At 32.4% G+C, this 15,457-nt stretch overlaps 5 protein-coding genes across 10 annotated transcripts in view; 4 read left to right on the top strand and 1 right to left on the bottom strand.

Moving 5' to 3' along the window:
- The window catches only part of Ubr3 (Ubr3 ubiquitin ligase), a 135,018-nt gene that overhangs the window by 43,253 nt on the left and 76,308 nt on the right, over positions 1 to 15,457 (bottom strand). The window lies entirely within an intron of this gene.
- On the top strand, positions 17 to 4,095 carry LOC135123546 (uncharacterized). Its single transcript, XM_064048314.1, has 9 exons — positions 17 to 127; positions 1,048 to 1,215; positions 1,511 to 1,797; positions 1,849 to 1,996; positions 2,487 to 2,624; positions 2,728 to 2,945; positions 2,994 to 3,223; positions 3,276 to 3,644; positions 3,698 to 4,095. The coding sequence occupies exons 2-9, from the start codon at positions 1,200 to 1,202 to the stop codon at positions 4,014 to 4,016; spliced, it is 1,725 nt and encodes a 574-aa protein (XP_063904384.1). The 5' UTR covers positions 17 to 127; positions 1,048 to 1,199; the 3' UTR covers positions 4,017 to 4,095.
- LOC135123541 (uncharacterized) lies at positions 4,268 to 7,398 on the top strand. 3 transcript variants are annotated; one of them, XM_064048303.1, is made up of 9 exons: positions 4,268 to 5,210; positions 5,258 to 5,534; positions 5,581 to 5,725; positions 5,774 to 5,904; positions 5,957 to 6,190; positions 6,243 to 6,469; positions 6,517 to 6,755; positions 6,812 to 6,944; positions 6,993 to 7,398. In XM_064048303.1, the coding sequence occupies exons 1-9, from the start codon at positions 4,834 to 4,836 to the stop codon at positions 7,300 to 7,302; spliced, it is 2,073 nt and encodes a 690-aa protein (XP_063904373.1). In that variant the 5' UTR covers positions 4,268 to 4,833; the 3' UTR covers positions 7,303 to 7,398. The 3 variants fall into 3 exon arrangements, with proteins under 3 accessions (XP_063904373.1, XP_063904374.1, XP_063904375.1); XM_064048304.1 differs by having other exon boundaries at positions 4,269 to 5,210; positions 5,774 to 5,911; positions 5,967 to 6,190; XM_064048305.1 differs by having other exon boundaries at positions 4,269 to 5,210; positions 5,254 to 5,534.
- On the top strand, positions 7,492 to 10,163 carry LOC135123537 (uncharacterized). Of its 2 annotated transcripts, none has more exons than XM_064048292.1 (8): positions 7,492 to 7,655; positions 7,800 to 7,829; positions 7,948 to 8,061; positions 8,212 to 8,426; positions 8,490 to 8,698; positions 8,751 to 8,989; positions 9,045 to 9,189; positions 9,238 to 10,163. In XM_064048292.1, exons 1-8 carry the CDS (start codon positions 7,625 to 7,627, stop codon positions 9,626 to 9,628), a joined length of 1,374 nt encoding a protein of 457 aa, XP_063904362.1. In that variant the 5' UTR covers positions 7,492 to 7,624; the 3' UTR covers positions 9,629 to 10,163. The 2 variants fall into 2 exon arrangements, with proteins under 2 accessions (XP_063904362.1, XP_063904363.1); XM_064048293.1 differs by having other exon boundaries at positions 7,494 to 7,677.
- LOC135123536 (uncharacterized) lies at positions 11,630 to 13,864 on the top strand. Of its 2 annotated transcripts, none has more exons than XM_064048290.1 (8): positions 11,630 to 11,824; positions 11,966 to 11,995; positions 12,113 to 12,229; positions 12,368 to 12,582; positions 12,646 to 12,854; positions 12,907 to 13,145; positions 13,201 to 13,345; positions 13,396 to 13,864. In XM_064048290.1, the coding sequence occupies exons 1-8, from the start codon at positions 11,794 to 11,796 to the stop codon at positions 13,670 to 13,672; spliced, it is 1,263 nt and encodes a 420-aa protein (XP_063904360.1). In that variant the 5' UTR covers positions 11,630 to 11,793; the 3' UTR covers positions 13,673 to 13,864. The 2 variants fall into 2 exon arrangements, with proteins under 2 accessions (XP_063904360.1, XP_063904361.1); XM_064048291.1 differs by having other exon boundaries at positions 11,631 to 11,846.

Genomic DNA, 15,457 nt, shown 5'->3' with positions numbered 1-15,457 from the left:
TTATTGGACTAACAAAAGATTTTGCTGTTCACACAATGCAGAGAAAATATTTTCCACAGATATCTGGAAAAACCTGCCAAATTAACAACTGCACAACCCATAACTTCTAAAGGCTTTCCGCATTGTTGTACGTGAATATCATGTAATAACTCCAAGTTATTATCTCCCTTGTGTATTGTTTCCACAAAGTCGTTGGATCCACTATTTTCTAAAATAAGCGTCGCTCTGTTTAGCTTGAATACCACAGTCTATCTACTTCATTATTATTTCTTTTCATAAATTTTACAATAATTCATCATTAGACATGATATGTTTTTGGCATTTTACTTGTTATTATCATTGCCACCAGAATTTTTTGGCTTCATGATTGCTACGATTTATAAAAGTACTCAGTAATAAGGAAATTTTTCAGACCGTTTTGGCTAATTAGACAGCTCAATTTTTTTAGACATGTACTTCAAAAACACTGTGTATATTACACCAAAATTGAAAACAAAAGGAGGAAACACGACAAGTTAAAATTAAAATTGCTTAAATTTATTTTAAACTAAAGAAATTACTGCAATAGATTTTTGATTCGTCAGTTTTCCTTCAATTTTTCCAAGTCTCTTTCGGTGACGTTTCTTCTTAAATATATATTTGTATAGGTGGGTCTAATCTCCATTATTTACACAGTTTTTAGCGATTAGATTAACCATTATGCAACTATTACAAAGTGAGTGAAAATGCGTTGACTACTTAGCTCAATTTTCTTGTTCACTTTGATTGATTGGCTCCGTTATTTTTATAAACAATGTAAGGAATCGATGTATACGGTATACATTACACCAATCGATATGATTTTATAAGTGAAAAAGTCCCTTGCGCAAACACACTATTGCCTTTTATTTTATTTAAATTTAGATATAGTGGATCTTATCGTATGTTTACACAATTTTAACCGTTATGTAATTGCGACAAAGTAAGTGAAAATGCGGTGTCTTTTTACTTCTATTTTCTTGCTTATTATGTTTGAACCATTCGTGGAACCTACAGTTACAGTTTCAGTTTTCGATTTGAATACAAAAATTTTGGAAATTACTAGGGCACTTATACAAACTTTTAATGGAGTACGAGGGTCTGATCACCCGCTTGATATTTTAAGAGAACGTCTGTTTTCGAATTTAACCAATATCATTCCGCAAATTGAAGAAATAAACATGAGAAATGACACTGGTAAGTAGTATGCTTATAAGAAACGTGCACCAAGTTGGTCTTGATCACTGTACTTTTAATAGCAATTTGCCGTTTCACCGTGATAGGCATCAAAACTAATAATAATAATCATCGGAATTGAACTATTATGCAGCAAACACATTAAAACGTTTTAAAAAGTTAGGTTATGATTGCCATTTATCATAAGTGGCGAGTAGTCATTAATACCACAACGAAGCGGCAAATTCCCAAAATTTCAAAGCCAACTTGATGTACGATATTTTATACTCATTTTTTTCAATAATATGTATTTTAGGTAAACATGAAAGTATGGCTAACAGAATATCCGAAAATATGCCTACTGCTGACACGTTAAAATTGACTTTGTACTATATAAACCAGCAACAAATTTATATAAACATGTATTACTGTGAGATGGAGAAATATGTTAAAAATTTTGAGGACTATGAATTTGCAACGTTGTTAAATGTTGCCAATCGAGTCTTGTCTGATACGTCTAATTCTGTCCCTTCCATGATAGAAGCTATATATCAGCAAGTAGTAACACAAGATATTTTAAAAAAACTTTTAAAACGTCTTGATGTAAGTGATTCGTTTCACCAACGAATTTATTCATAAAATAGATTATTTTAGAGGACAACAATACGTGGTTATTTTTGTGAAGAAAAACAATCAGTTGGGCAGATCTTACACAATTTTATGAATGAAATTCTTGTGATGAATGTGAAGAGTTACATTCTGATACAAACAGCTTACATGTTGCAGAGATTGTACAAGAACGGTAAGTGTATTATTCATTTCTGTAGTAGACAAAATTTAATAACAAAGTGGATTCGCAACAGTAGGCTACATTTGATTTGTTCAAATTTTGAAACTAGCTAATACATTTAAATGTCTAAATTGAATGATAAAGTAACAGATTTGATATGCACTTCATTCACTCGACATATCGTCCATTAATTGTAAAATTTTAGTTTTATATCTACAATATACAATACATTACGTCCATTTTTATTTGAAAAGAAACCCAAAATATTGTTTTTGAAACATTTAAATAATAATTTTGGGTAATAAATAATAATTAATAATAAACACACTCTATCAAACTGTTCACGTAATTAAAATCCAGGAGCAATGATTGTAATTTGTATTAAATTTTCAAACTAACAAACGTTAGTTTACCAATCTAGTGCATACACTTTACAGATGAAACTTAAAGAAACGCTAAAGAGAACAATTTAAAGACTAAATTAACTTCTACTTTATTGAAGGGAACTATCAAAAAGAAAGCGAAGACGCCAATCAAGAATTTTGGGCACGCAGTAAGAATATAGTATCAACCATGAAGACTTATATGGTAAATGCATCTTTAGAACTGTGGAGATGTGATCCTAAAGAACACGAGAAAGGTACAAAGTTAATACATTTACAACTTGATAAATATTGTCACCAAAGATATATTCTTTGGCGCTATGATAAACGATACACTGTTAATAACAAAATTAATTTTAGATGAAACTTATTTTGAAATCACAAACTTCCTCCACGGAATTATTTTAAACAAAGTGAATTTAGATCCAAACGGAGAATGTAGTACGGAATGCGACGTTTTTACCTATACTACAAAGCATCAGTGTCATAATAATAAGTGGTGTAAGCAAGAAACAACGTGTTCAAAAATCATCAACTGCTACTATATCGATTCCTCGATGGAGGTTTGTCGTTCCGGAGTAAGTCTATTCCCTTAATACTACTACCAATAATTAGAAGTACTGTAGAGCATGTTTAAAACCAACAGAAGATACGATTACATCAAATTTGGAAACGGAAGACATTTTGGAAAAAGCATGACTTGCAGCAAATCGAGAACAACTCACTTGGAAACTTACCGAAGCAGGTTGATCTTTAAATGCTCCTACTGTTACTGTCTCTGTGAAGAAGGGCCAAAATTCTTTTCCGAGAGATACATTAATATGCGTTTGGTTAAGTCAAATATTACTGACAACAAGTACGTAATCGACCCGTACTGATTTGAACTTATAAATGTAGCAAGTTTGTAGAGTTGTGACAGGTTTGCGCTTTGTTAAAATCCACCGAGGCATTCATCTACAAATACAAGAAGGAAGAATTCTCCCACATGGACAGATTAACATTGACAGCGTTCGGTGGATACCAGTTGAAGATTATAATGTCATGAATAAAACCTATGAGGATGATAAGGATTATTATACTCTTAAATGGGAACAAAGAGAATTCGATTTGGTTGACATATTTGCTAAAGAGGGAAGCGTTGTCACTGGAGTTGCGTTTGAAAACTTTTATGGTCGACTGCACTTGAAGGTATTAACAAATCCATACAATTTCAAAACCGGGAGCCTGGGGCTAAATACCACTTTACAACGTGATCCTGTTCTTCGTTATAAGCACAAGTACTTCTAGAATCTAATCTAAAATTACAATATTGCCAATACGTTCTTTACAGATTTCCCAAAGAATTGAAGCTTGACAGGGTCGATGTTCCGATTCGTTCAGAAGCTCACTCGAATAAATTTACCACGAACAAATATGTGAAATTTACAAACACAGGATACGAGCAAGATGCTGGTCAAACGACGGTACCATTTTTTGATGCTCAACCCGTAGAATCAGCTATACCGGTTCCGTTAATTGGAGTTGGGGTTTTTCACAAGGGAAGATCCGGTTTTGGAGGATTTATTGCACCCAGAATTTTCACTTATAATTTTACGAAACATCTGGAAGAGGTGATCAACCAGATGAGTAGTAAAAACGATAAATTGTGAAAAATTCACACCATTTGGAAGGCAAAGTAGATTAACGTGTAGCAAATGTTTTTAATAAAATAAAAAAATTGGGTCCCAACTGATAGCTTTCATTTTACTAGTTCGCAATGTATACTAACATAGTTTTATTTATTGGAAAACACATAAAGAAATATAATCCGAAACAATCCTTTTATTAAAATTGGTGTTATTTGCAAAAAAAAAATATATATATTTTGTTGCTTCCTATACCCAAAATAAGTATTTTAAAATAATTTTAATGAACTAAGTCGAAGTTACCCAAATTGTAGTTCTATCTTGTCAACAACTACAGAAATGGGTAAATATAAAACAAACGCTGTTAAAAGGCTTGAACAACCCTTTAATTATGTAAATGACAAACGCATTAAATCCAAAATTCTAACTACTTACAAAGTGATTCTGACATGGGGTTCCTAAACAAGTAAGTGTTCAGTTAGCAACTTCCCCAATGAAAATTTTAACGCTTGCTGAAGAGTTTAAACTAATTAAAACAAAACTATTTCTAAAACTCATTAATTTTCTTATTAATCGTGCGGTTTTATTAAAACGTATCTTAAGCAATTTTTTGCGAACCCATCCTTTTATTCGAAATGGTGTCATTTGAACAATACGATATAACACTGTTGCTTCATTTAACCGATAAAAAACGACGCGAGTATTTTTAAATAATTCCAATAATAAAACTCCGCAATTTCTTTAAACTCCTAGTTATCTAACCAGGAAAACAAACAACGTCTTAACTAAAAAGCCGATTACCTCTATAATAAATGATGGCTAACGTAAGTCAAAAACCGGAATGAGCAAATACAAAACAGATGCTTTAAAAAAACATACATATAGTGATAAGGACATAAAACAATCAGATGGCGTATTGATAACGGAATCATCGTCTAGTTTTCTGATATATATAGTTCAGTTTGCAAACATCCTTTGTGTGAAAATGCGGCTTCCTAAATCAGTTGTCTTGCTCGCAACATGCTTACCATTTGTTACATCAATGGTCGGACCGTCATTTTTTGAGTTTAGTGACAAAATATTTCAAATAACGAACACGGTTTTTGACACTGTTATCACTATCAACAATGGTAATACAACAAAAGATTATGCATTTTCACAAATGGATTTAGCCGTGATGCAGACTGACGAAATGGAAGGAAAAATGAAAGAATTTAAGTAAGCACAAATCAATTGTTATAAATTCACGTAAATATTTAAGACAGTGAAGCAGTTAAGAAGATATCGCACATTTTACCAAATGAAGCACGATTAAAACCAAACATAACCGATATACGCATGAAACAGAATTATTTGGTCACTTACTACAAAGACACGGTGAAATACCTCAGAGATTTTGATATGTACGCAAATTCGACCTTTATAAATTTTGCTACCAGAGTTTTATCCGAACTGCCGAGTTCTGTGACTCATATGACGAGGTCAATACATCAACAAATCGTAAAAGAGGATTTTATAGATCTACTTTTAGAACGCTTAAGGGTGAGTTTTAAAAGAAGATACGAACAAAAACAAGTCGTTTATTTAGCCCACAGGTAACGGCTACTTTTGCAAAGAGAAGCAGTCCTTACAACAACTTTTACATAATTTTTTCAACGAGATTCTCCTCATGAACACGAGAAGCTACATCACCGTAAATACAGCCTACATTTTCAAGAAGTTGTACACCAAAGGTACAAAAATATAAAGTTAGTATACAACAATTAAACATTATTTTGAAGGCGACTTCCACAACGAAATCACCCATGCTTTCGAAACGCTCAAACTCCAAACTAACAACCTAGTTGCTGTCATGAAGTTACACTTGGCACGAGCATCGTCGGAGTTGTGGCGATGCGACCCCAACAAACATGTTAGTGGTACTACTATACAAAATAGTTTGCAAATTTTGAAAACTTGTAAAGAACCTTGTAGACGAAACTTTTATTGAATTAAGGCATTTTCTCCGCGGCATCATTCTCAACAAGGCCAATTTAGACCCTAATAAAGCATGCAGTGCCGAATGTGACGCTTTCACCTACAGAAAACTTCCAAATAAATGCAATAATGACAACGCGTGGTGCAATAAGCAACAACCATGTCGAAAAATCATCAACTGCCACTACATAGATTCTTCAATGGAAGTATGTCCTTCAAAGGTATCCCGTAAATTCAGAAGCAACAAGTATTAAAAATAACACGTCATTGTAGAACATCAACAGAGAGAATAGAAGATACGAATATGTCGAATTCGGTAATGGTAGAGTATTCGGAAAAAAGAAAAATTGCAGTACGCGGTTAACATATTTGGCAACTTATATCTACTGGATTGTGTATAGATGCTCGTACTGTTTTTGTATATGTGACGAATATGACAAATATTCTACCGAAAGAACGATCAATTTACGTGTAGCAATGTCTAATACAGCAGGCAATAAGTATAGACTTTTATCTGAACTGAAACATGTAAGTAATCTTGTTTTAGAGTTGTTACAGGGTTGCGTTTCGTTAAGCACAACCGAATCATCCATTTACAAGTACAAGAAGGGAAACTCCTTCCGTTTGGACAAATAGATCTTAGTACTGTGCGTTGGGTACCACCTGAAGATTACTCAATACAAAACAAGAACTACCATAAGAATGAAGACTACCATGTGTTTACTTGGGAAGAACGAGGTGTTGATTTAGCTGATATAAAAGCCGAAAATGGAACCGTCATTACAGGTACTTTAGTAATAATAACACAACAAGAAAAAATGAAAAAATCATATATGTCACAGGTGTCCAGTTTAAAAAAGTTGGTACTCGAATACATTTGGAAGTTCGATTAACACCATTCAATTTCACCACTGGAGTGCTAAAAGATAATCAAAGTTTCATAATACACGACCCAAATATACAACACAAACACGAGTATGAATGGCATTATCGTACTTTTAAAATCTACATGTTTGTTTTTAGTTCAGGTAAAGAACTCAAACTTATCACAACCGATATTCCTACTCGCTCACCATTCCCTTCCACCCGACTGACTACTGATACGTACGTTCAGTTTACAAATACGGGATATGATAAAGATGCTGGTCAGACGACCGTACCATTTTTTGATGCTCAACCTGTGGAATCAACGATGCCAGTACCACTATCTGGAGTTGGGTTATTTCATAAAGGGCAACCAGGCTACGGCGGTTTCATAACGCCAAAAATTTTGACCTATAACTTTTGGAAACATTTAAAACCTGTATTTCCCCTAGGTAGAAATAAAAATTAGGAATAAATTTGTGCGATATCGTATCATTTTACAAATAAGATGCTACAAATGTGATATTTTTCGATGTATTAAGTAAACAATAAATGTTTGATAACAGGACGTTTTTATCAGTTACTGCGGGTTACAAAACTTCGCCTATTTTATTATATATTTATATATATAAAAAAAAACACACATACACAAACAACTGCTCGACATTCGGGTTATCATTAATTTCGTTGATATAATAAGCAGTAGACATTTACTACAAAACTAAAATGACTACACAATATGTAATCTAGAAGAAGTCACAACAAAGAAATATTTCTTTAGAGGTTGAAAAATGTTTTTGGAAGTATTCTCATGTTTCGCTGGTAAATATAAAAATTATACGAGGTAGGTCTGCTATAAATAAATCGATAATTAAAAAAAAAATAGTCAGAAATTTTCAAACTTAGTAAGACAAACCTTGTATACTCGATTTGTGTTTTTATACTACAATATTAATTTACTTTCAGTTCTAGCGACGGCTATATGTCATAACTGTGGTAAGTAAAACATTTTAAAATATTTTACATTGAGTAAATATATAGTCAATTTCTGAGGATCATCTCCCTAAAACTCCTCCCAAATTTCAACTAAAAATTACCTATATTCTCATTTTAGAGAGTTTCGAAGAAGATTTTAGATTACCACAAACCAACCAACAGGAATTACAATGGACAGGTCGCTATAACCTAACAAGAATAACGAGTTGTAGTGCGATCAAACATAGAGAAGGTACGCTATTCTTTTTCTACGGGTTACACCTGAATTTTGAATACCATCGTGTTAAAACTCAATTCAAAACGTGAATCATAAAAAATATTTATAAAAATATTATTTCCTATCGTACAGCAATACCAACTGTGATAATTGATAACATTATAGGCAAAACATACTTAGAAATAACAAATTTTCTTCACGGATATATAATCAACATGAAGAACATGCATCCGCGCGGACAATGTCGCCAAGAATGTAAAGACTTCACTCACGTTAAAACCGAAAAGTGCTTTCAAAATAAATGGTGCAAAGAACAACCACCCTGTTCAAAAATCATTAAATGTGAGTTAAAGTCAACTGCAATGAATGTTTGTCGTTCGGTGAGTGCTACAACAATAAATACGAAATACTAATATGAATACGTAAATCTTTTTTAATTTCAGAATATGCGTCGTACCAACCGAAGGTACGAATATATCGATGAACCCGGGATAGAACGAAACTGTACAGACACTTCTGTGTATTTAGAAACACAATCAAGAGGTCTTTTTGATATATGCGACTACTGTTACTGCATATGTGAGGAAGATATGCCATCAGCAGACAGATATATTAGTTTACGTACTGCTGTGGCTGATGTGAGCGACAATAGGTCAGTACCGTTTTTATTTTTAATTGGTCATTAGTTGGATTCAAATTTGCAGGATTGTCACTGGCATTCGCTTTATTAAAAATAATGGAATAATACATTTTCAAGTTCAAGATGGTAAACTTATGCCATACGGAAAAATAAACGGAAGTACTGTCAGATGGGTGCCAGTTCGTGAATTCACAGTAACAGATGAAAATGTTGCCGAAAACGTGGACTACCATAAATTAACTTGGCAGCACAGAAGGGTTCAATTAAACGATATTTTTGCAGACGAGGGATTCGTAATTACAGGTATACATGGAAATCTTTAAAAATTGGAAATATAATTGTTGAATTGTCGTTGTAGGTGTCAGATTTAAACAAATAGGACATCATTTACGCCTGAATCTAGAAATACTCACAGCTCCTGTCAATTATGCAATTGGAAAACTTATAAATCCTAAAAATACAAGTACTTACAAAGGAATTCCTAACATAGGACTCGTGAATAAGTAAGTCAACATTAAATTCGAAACTATTAGAGTTATTAAAAATTTTAGGTTTGGCAAAGAGCTTAGATTAAGTCAACCTGATGTACCAAGTCGTGACAGGAAAGCAAGCATTGTTTCTTCGACAAATAAATACGTACAATTTACGACTACAGATTATTATAAAGATGCAGGGCAAACCACTGTTCCGTTTTTTGATGCCAAAGCTGCGGAATCAAGAGGTTCGCCTTTGGTTGGAATCGGAATTTTTCACAGAGGAGGTGAAGAGTCTGGTGGATTCATAGTCCCACAAATATACGCCTTGAATTTACCAAAAACGTCTAAATTTGGCCGTGGTGTAAAAGAACTAACATCTATTTTATGTACCGATCTTGCATTTAATAGATCGTTTTTTTGTGGCAGCGAAATTCTAAAACCCCAAGAATTCTTACCATTACTATGATATACGAAAGAAAAGGATCCACGAAACAAAAAATTTTACAGAAACAAGTTTAAAAAATTAAATTTTAATATTTATAACATTAATATAACAGTCACGAATCGAAACTATGAAAATTGTATGGGTTGTGGGGGTGGCACCTCTTAATAAAATCTACATAATATTTGTCTTAAAATAATAACTTGGTAACGTTATAACAAGAAAACAAAACAAAAAAAGTCAAAATCAATTGGTAATAACACTAATAACGTAAGTAAACCAAATTTTGTGTTTCTGGATGTTGTATAATTTTGACAATCAATAGCTGTTAACTACGACATTTTACATGATACAGGAAGTATTGTGATGTGGTTCATTTGATAAATAATAATTATATGTTTTCTCGACGTTTCACTTCTGGTAGAAGAACACAAAAATGTCAATTTCCCGCTTCCGTCTGCTTGCTATTTGTCGGTGTCTGTCTGTCTAGGGTTTCATTAAACAAATAATTTCCGAAACTATTGGACTGATTAGACTAAATAAAATTCATTTGTTCGTCCTCATGGTTTTATTTAAGTTCACGTTGTGATTCGTTTGTCTAGCATCAAAATTGTTGGCCTCATGTAAATATCAAGTAAATATATCATTCACCATTCTCTTTTCTCCCATTTTGTTTACCACCTTTCTACATATATACAGGGTAAATCAGAAACTAAAGTTGTACGGTGTTTCATTTTTGAGGCATGGCATTCACCTATATATTTTAACATATTCTAATCAGCTTCTCCTTATTGTTTAGCAGTGCAAGGGTTACAAAAAATCGATAATATTTTTAAGATCTGTAATGCAATATTTTATGGTGAGATAAACAGAGGTATGCAGTATGTTGTGGTAAGAATTAAACCAAATTTTACTATACGCAGTGTTTTATTTTAAATGATTACAATTTCAAATCTCGACGTTCCAGTTTTTTTAAATACAATACATCTTACTCTTTTTTTTTCTCTTTCTTTCATTAGGTCCGTGTGTCTCTCAAAAGTAAAAAATCGGCAATAACTATCAAATTTAAATATCGAAGAAACCTAACAAAAAAGAAAATTTTAGTACATAGTTAAAAAATATATGTAAACACTGTGTATATTAAGGCTGAATTTTATTTATATCACAATAAAGCGTGTATCTTTATTTATCTCTCCATAAAATATTGTAACCTATTGTAACCTATTCGTCCACTGCAAAAAAAAAAAAAAAATAAGAAAATTGGAATATCTTAAAAAAAAAAAAGTTATAAAGACCACGAAGAGGTCAATTGAAAAGTCTAAAAATAAATAGCAATTTTTGATTTTTTTGATATCTCTGCGTTCTGCGATCTTCTTCTCTGGTATCTTTTCATTTCCTTCTAACAGATCCACCAAATATTCCTTCAAACCATTTTTATATTACTGCTATTATTCTTTGCACTTCACTTTTTTCTCCTCTCTTAGACTTATCTCCATTTACCTTTCTTTACAACTTTTACTATAATCCTTTCTCGTCTTTTTATTGAATTCCCCTGTTACTTACCTAAAGTAAGTTATGGAAGTATTGTAATAGGATCCATTCGATGAATGGTTACTTTCACGTTTTCTCGACGTTTCATGACCCGAGAGTACGAAAATGTAGGTCTCGCGTTCTCGTCTGTGTCAATGTTTAGTAGCCACAATCTTCAAAATTATTGCATCGATTGTCGTCAAATTATATATACGCATTAGGAATATCGTGTAGTTGATAAAACGCTAACCAAATTTTGTCTAATCATCCCCACCAACAATGGGATCACGTCATCTACAAAATTTACAATAGTAAATGTTATCTAAATTTTATAGAGTTATTAGATATTCTCGCACTTGTGGGCTTATTTTACAAATACGATGCTACAAATGTGGTATTTTTCGATGTATTATGTCAATAATAAATGTTCGATAACAGCACGTTTTTATCAGTTTAAAACGGGTTACAAAACCTCGCCTATTTCATTATTAAAAATAAAAAATACACACACACAAACAACTGCTCGACATTCGGGTTATCATTAATTTCGTTGATATAATAATAAGCAGTAGACATTTGCTACAAAACTAAAATGACTACACAATATGTAATCTAGAAGAAGTCACCACAAAGAAATAATTCATTACACAGGTTGAAAAATGTTTTTGGAAGTATTCTCATGTTTCGCTGGTAAATATAAAAATTATACGAGGTAGGTCTGCTAAAAATAAATCGATAATTAAAAAAAATAGTCAGAAATTTTCAAACTTGTAAGACAAACCTTGTATACTTGATTTGTGTTTTTGTGATACACTAATAATTTACTTTTAGTTCTAGCGACGGCTACATGTCATAACTGTGGTAAGTAAGACATTTTGAAATATTTTACATTAGTAAATATATAGTCAATTTCTGAGGATCATCTCCTTAAAATTCTTCTCAAATTTCAACTAAAAATTACCTATATTCTCATTTTAGAGAGTTTCCAAGAAGAAGAATTTAGATTATCACAAACCAACCAACAGGAATTACAATGGACAGGTCGCTATAACCTAACAAGAATAACGAGTTGTAGTTCGATCAAACATAGAGAAGGTACGCTACTCTTTTTCTACGGGTTACACCTGAATTTTGAATACCATCGTGTTAAAACTCAATTCAAAACGTGAATCATAAAAAATATTGTTTCCTATCGTACAGCAATACCAATTGCGATAACTGATAACATTATAGGCAAAACATACTTAGAAATAACAAATTTTCTTCACGGATATATAATCAACATGAAGAACATGCATCCGCGCGGTCAATGTCGCCAAGAATGTAAAGACTTCACTCATGTTAAAACCGAAAAGTGCTTTCAAAATAAATGGTGCAAAGAACAACCACCCTGTTCAAAAATAATTAAATGTGAGTTTAAGTCAGCTGCCATGAATGTTTGTCGTTCGGTGAGTGGTACAACAATAAATACGAAATACTAAAATAAATACGTAAATCTTTTTTAATTTCAGAATATGCGTCGTACTAACCGAAGGTACGAATATATCGATGAACCCGGGATAGAACGAAACTGTACAGGCACTTCTGTGTATTTAGAAACACAATCAAGAGGTCTTTTTGATATATGCGACTACTGTTACTGCATATGTGAGGAAGATATGCCATCAGCAGACAGATATATTAGTTTACGTACTGCTGTGGCTGATGTGAGCGACAATAGGTCAGTACCGTTTTTATTTTTAATTGGTCATTAGTTGGATTCAAATTTGCAGGATTGTCACTGGCATTCGCTTTATTAAAAATAATGGAATAATACATTTTCAAGTTCAAGATGGTAAACTTATGCCATACGGAAAAATAGACCAAAGTACTGTCAGATGGGTGCCAGTTCGTAAATTCACAGTAACAGATAGAAACGTTCACGAAAATGTGGACTACCATAAATTAACTTGGCAGCACAGAAGAGTTCAATTAAACGATGTTTTTGCAGACGAGGGATTCGTAATTACAGGTATACATGCAAATCTTTAAAAATTGGAAATATAATTGTTGAATTGTCTTTGCAGGTGTCAGATTTAAACAAATAGGACTTCATTTACGCCTGGATTTAGAAATACTCACAGTTCCTGTCGATTATGTAACTGGAAAACTTATAGAACCTGAAACTACAAGTACTTACAAAGTAATTCCTAACATAGAACTCGTGAATAAGTAAGTCAACATTAAATTTAACACTATAATAGAGTTATTAAAAATTTTAGGTTTGGCAAAGAGCTTAGATTAAGTCAACCTGATGTACCAAGTCGTGACGGGGTATCCAGAATTGTTTCTTCGACAAATAAATACGTACAATTTACGACTACAGATTATTATAAAGACGCAGGGCAAACCACTGTGCCGTTTTTTGATGCCAAAGCTGCGGAATCAAGAGGTTCGCCTTTGGTTGGAATCGGAATTTTTCACAGAGGAGTTGAAGAGTCTGGTGGATTCATAGTCCCACGAATATACGCTTTGAATTTACCAAAAACGAAATTCTAAAACCCCAAGAATTCTTACCAAATTACTATGATATACGAAAGAAAAGGATCCACGAAACAAAAAATTTTACAGAAACAAGTTTAAAAAATTAAGTTTTAATATTTATAACATTAATATAACAGTCAAGAATCGAAACTATGAAAATTGTATTGGTTGTGAGGGGTGACACCTCTTAATAAAATCTACATAATATTTGTCTTGGGAATAATAACTTGGTAAATAAAACAATAAAATAAACTCGTTTTCAAAGTCGCATAAATTTCAACTTGGTACCGTTATAAGAAGAAAACAAAACAAAAAAAAACTCAAAATCAATTGGTAATAACACTAATAACGTAAGTAAACTAAATCTTGTGTTTTTGGATGTTGTTGTACAATTTTGACCATCAATAGATGTTAACTACGACATTTTACATGATACAGGAAGTATTGTGATGTGGTTCATTTGATAAATAATAATTATATGTTTTCTCGACGTTTCACTTCTGGTAGAACACAAAAATGTCAATTTCCCGCTTCCGTCTGCTTGCTATTTGTCGGTGTCTGTCTGCCTAGGGTTTCATTAAACAAATAATTTCCGAAACTATTGGACTGATTAGACTAAATAAAATTCATTTGTTCGTCCTCATGGTTTTATTTAAGTTCACGTTGTGATTCGTTTGTCTAGCATCAAAATTGTTGGCCTCATGTAAATATCAAGTAAAATATATCATTCACCATTCTCTTTTCTCCCATTTTGTTTACCACCTTTCTACATATATACAGGGTAAATCAGAAACTAAAGTTGTGCGGTGTTTCATTTTTGAGGCTTGGCATTCACCTATATATTTTTACATATTCTAATCAGCTTCTCCTTATTGTTTAGCAGTGCAAGGGTTACAATAAATCGATAATATTTTTAAGATCTGTAATGCAATATTTTATGGTGAGATAAACAGAGGTATGCAATATGTTGTGGTAAGAATTAAACCAAATTTTACTATACAGTGTTTTATTTTAAATTATTACAACTTCAAATCTTGACGTTCCAGTTTTTTTAAATACAATACATCTTACTCTTTTTTTTCTCTCTTTCTTTCATTAGGTCGGTGTGTCTCTCAAAAGTAAAAAATCGGAATAACTATCAAATTTAAATATCGAAGAAACCTAACAAAAACGAAAATTTTAGTACATAGTTAAAAAATATATGCAAACACTGTGTATATTAAGGCTGAATTTTATTTATATCGCAATAAAGCGTGTATCTTTATTTATCTCTCCATAAAATATTGTAACCTATTGTAACCTATTCGTCCACTGCAAAAAAATTAAGAAAATTGGAATATCGTAAAAAAACTAGTTATAAAGGCCACGAAGAACCCAATTGAAATGTGTAAAAATAAATAGCAATTTTTGATCTTTTTGGTATCTCTGCGTTCTGCGATCTTCTTCTCTGGTATCTTTTCATTTCCTTCTAACAGATCCACCAAATATTCCTTCAAACCATATTACTGCTACTATTCTTTGCATTTCACTTTTTTCTCCTCTCTTAGCCTTATCTCCATTTTCCTTTCTTCACAACTTTTGCTATAATTCTTTCTCGTCTTTTTATTTGATTCCCTTGTTACTTACCTAAAGTAAGTTACTGAAGTATTGTAATAGGATCCATTCGATGAATGGTTACTTTCATGTTTTCTCGACGTTTCATGACCCTAGAGTACGAAAATATAGCTCTCACGTTCTCGTCTGTGTCAATGTTTATTAGCCACAATCTCCAAAACTATTGCATCGATTGTCGTCAAATTA

This window comes from Zophobas morio, unplaced genomic scaffold, assembly GCF_036711695.1.
Source record: "Zophobas morio isolate AGI-343-1 ecotype UQ-CSIRO unplaced genomic scaffold, CSIRO_AGI_Zmor_V1 ptg000006l, whole genome shotgun sequence".
Classification (NCBI taxonomy): domain Eukaryota; kingdom Metazoa; phylum Arthropoda; class Insecta; order Coleoptera; family Tenebrionidae; genus Zophobas; species Zophobas morio.
Note: the sequence above shows the minus strand (reverse complement) of the source record. Positions and strands in the feature narration are given on the sequence as shown.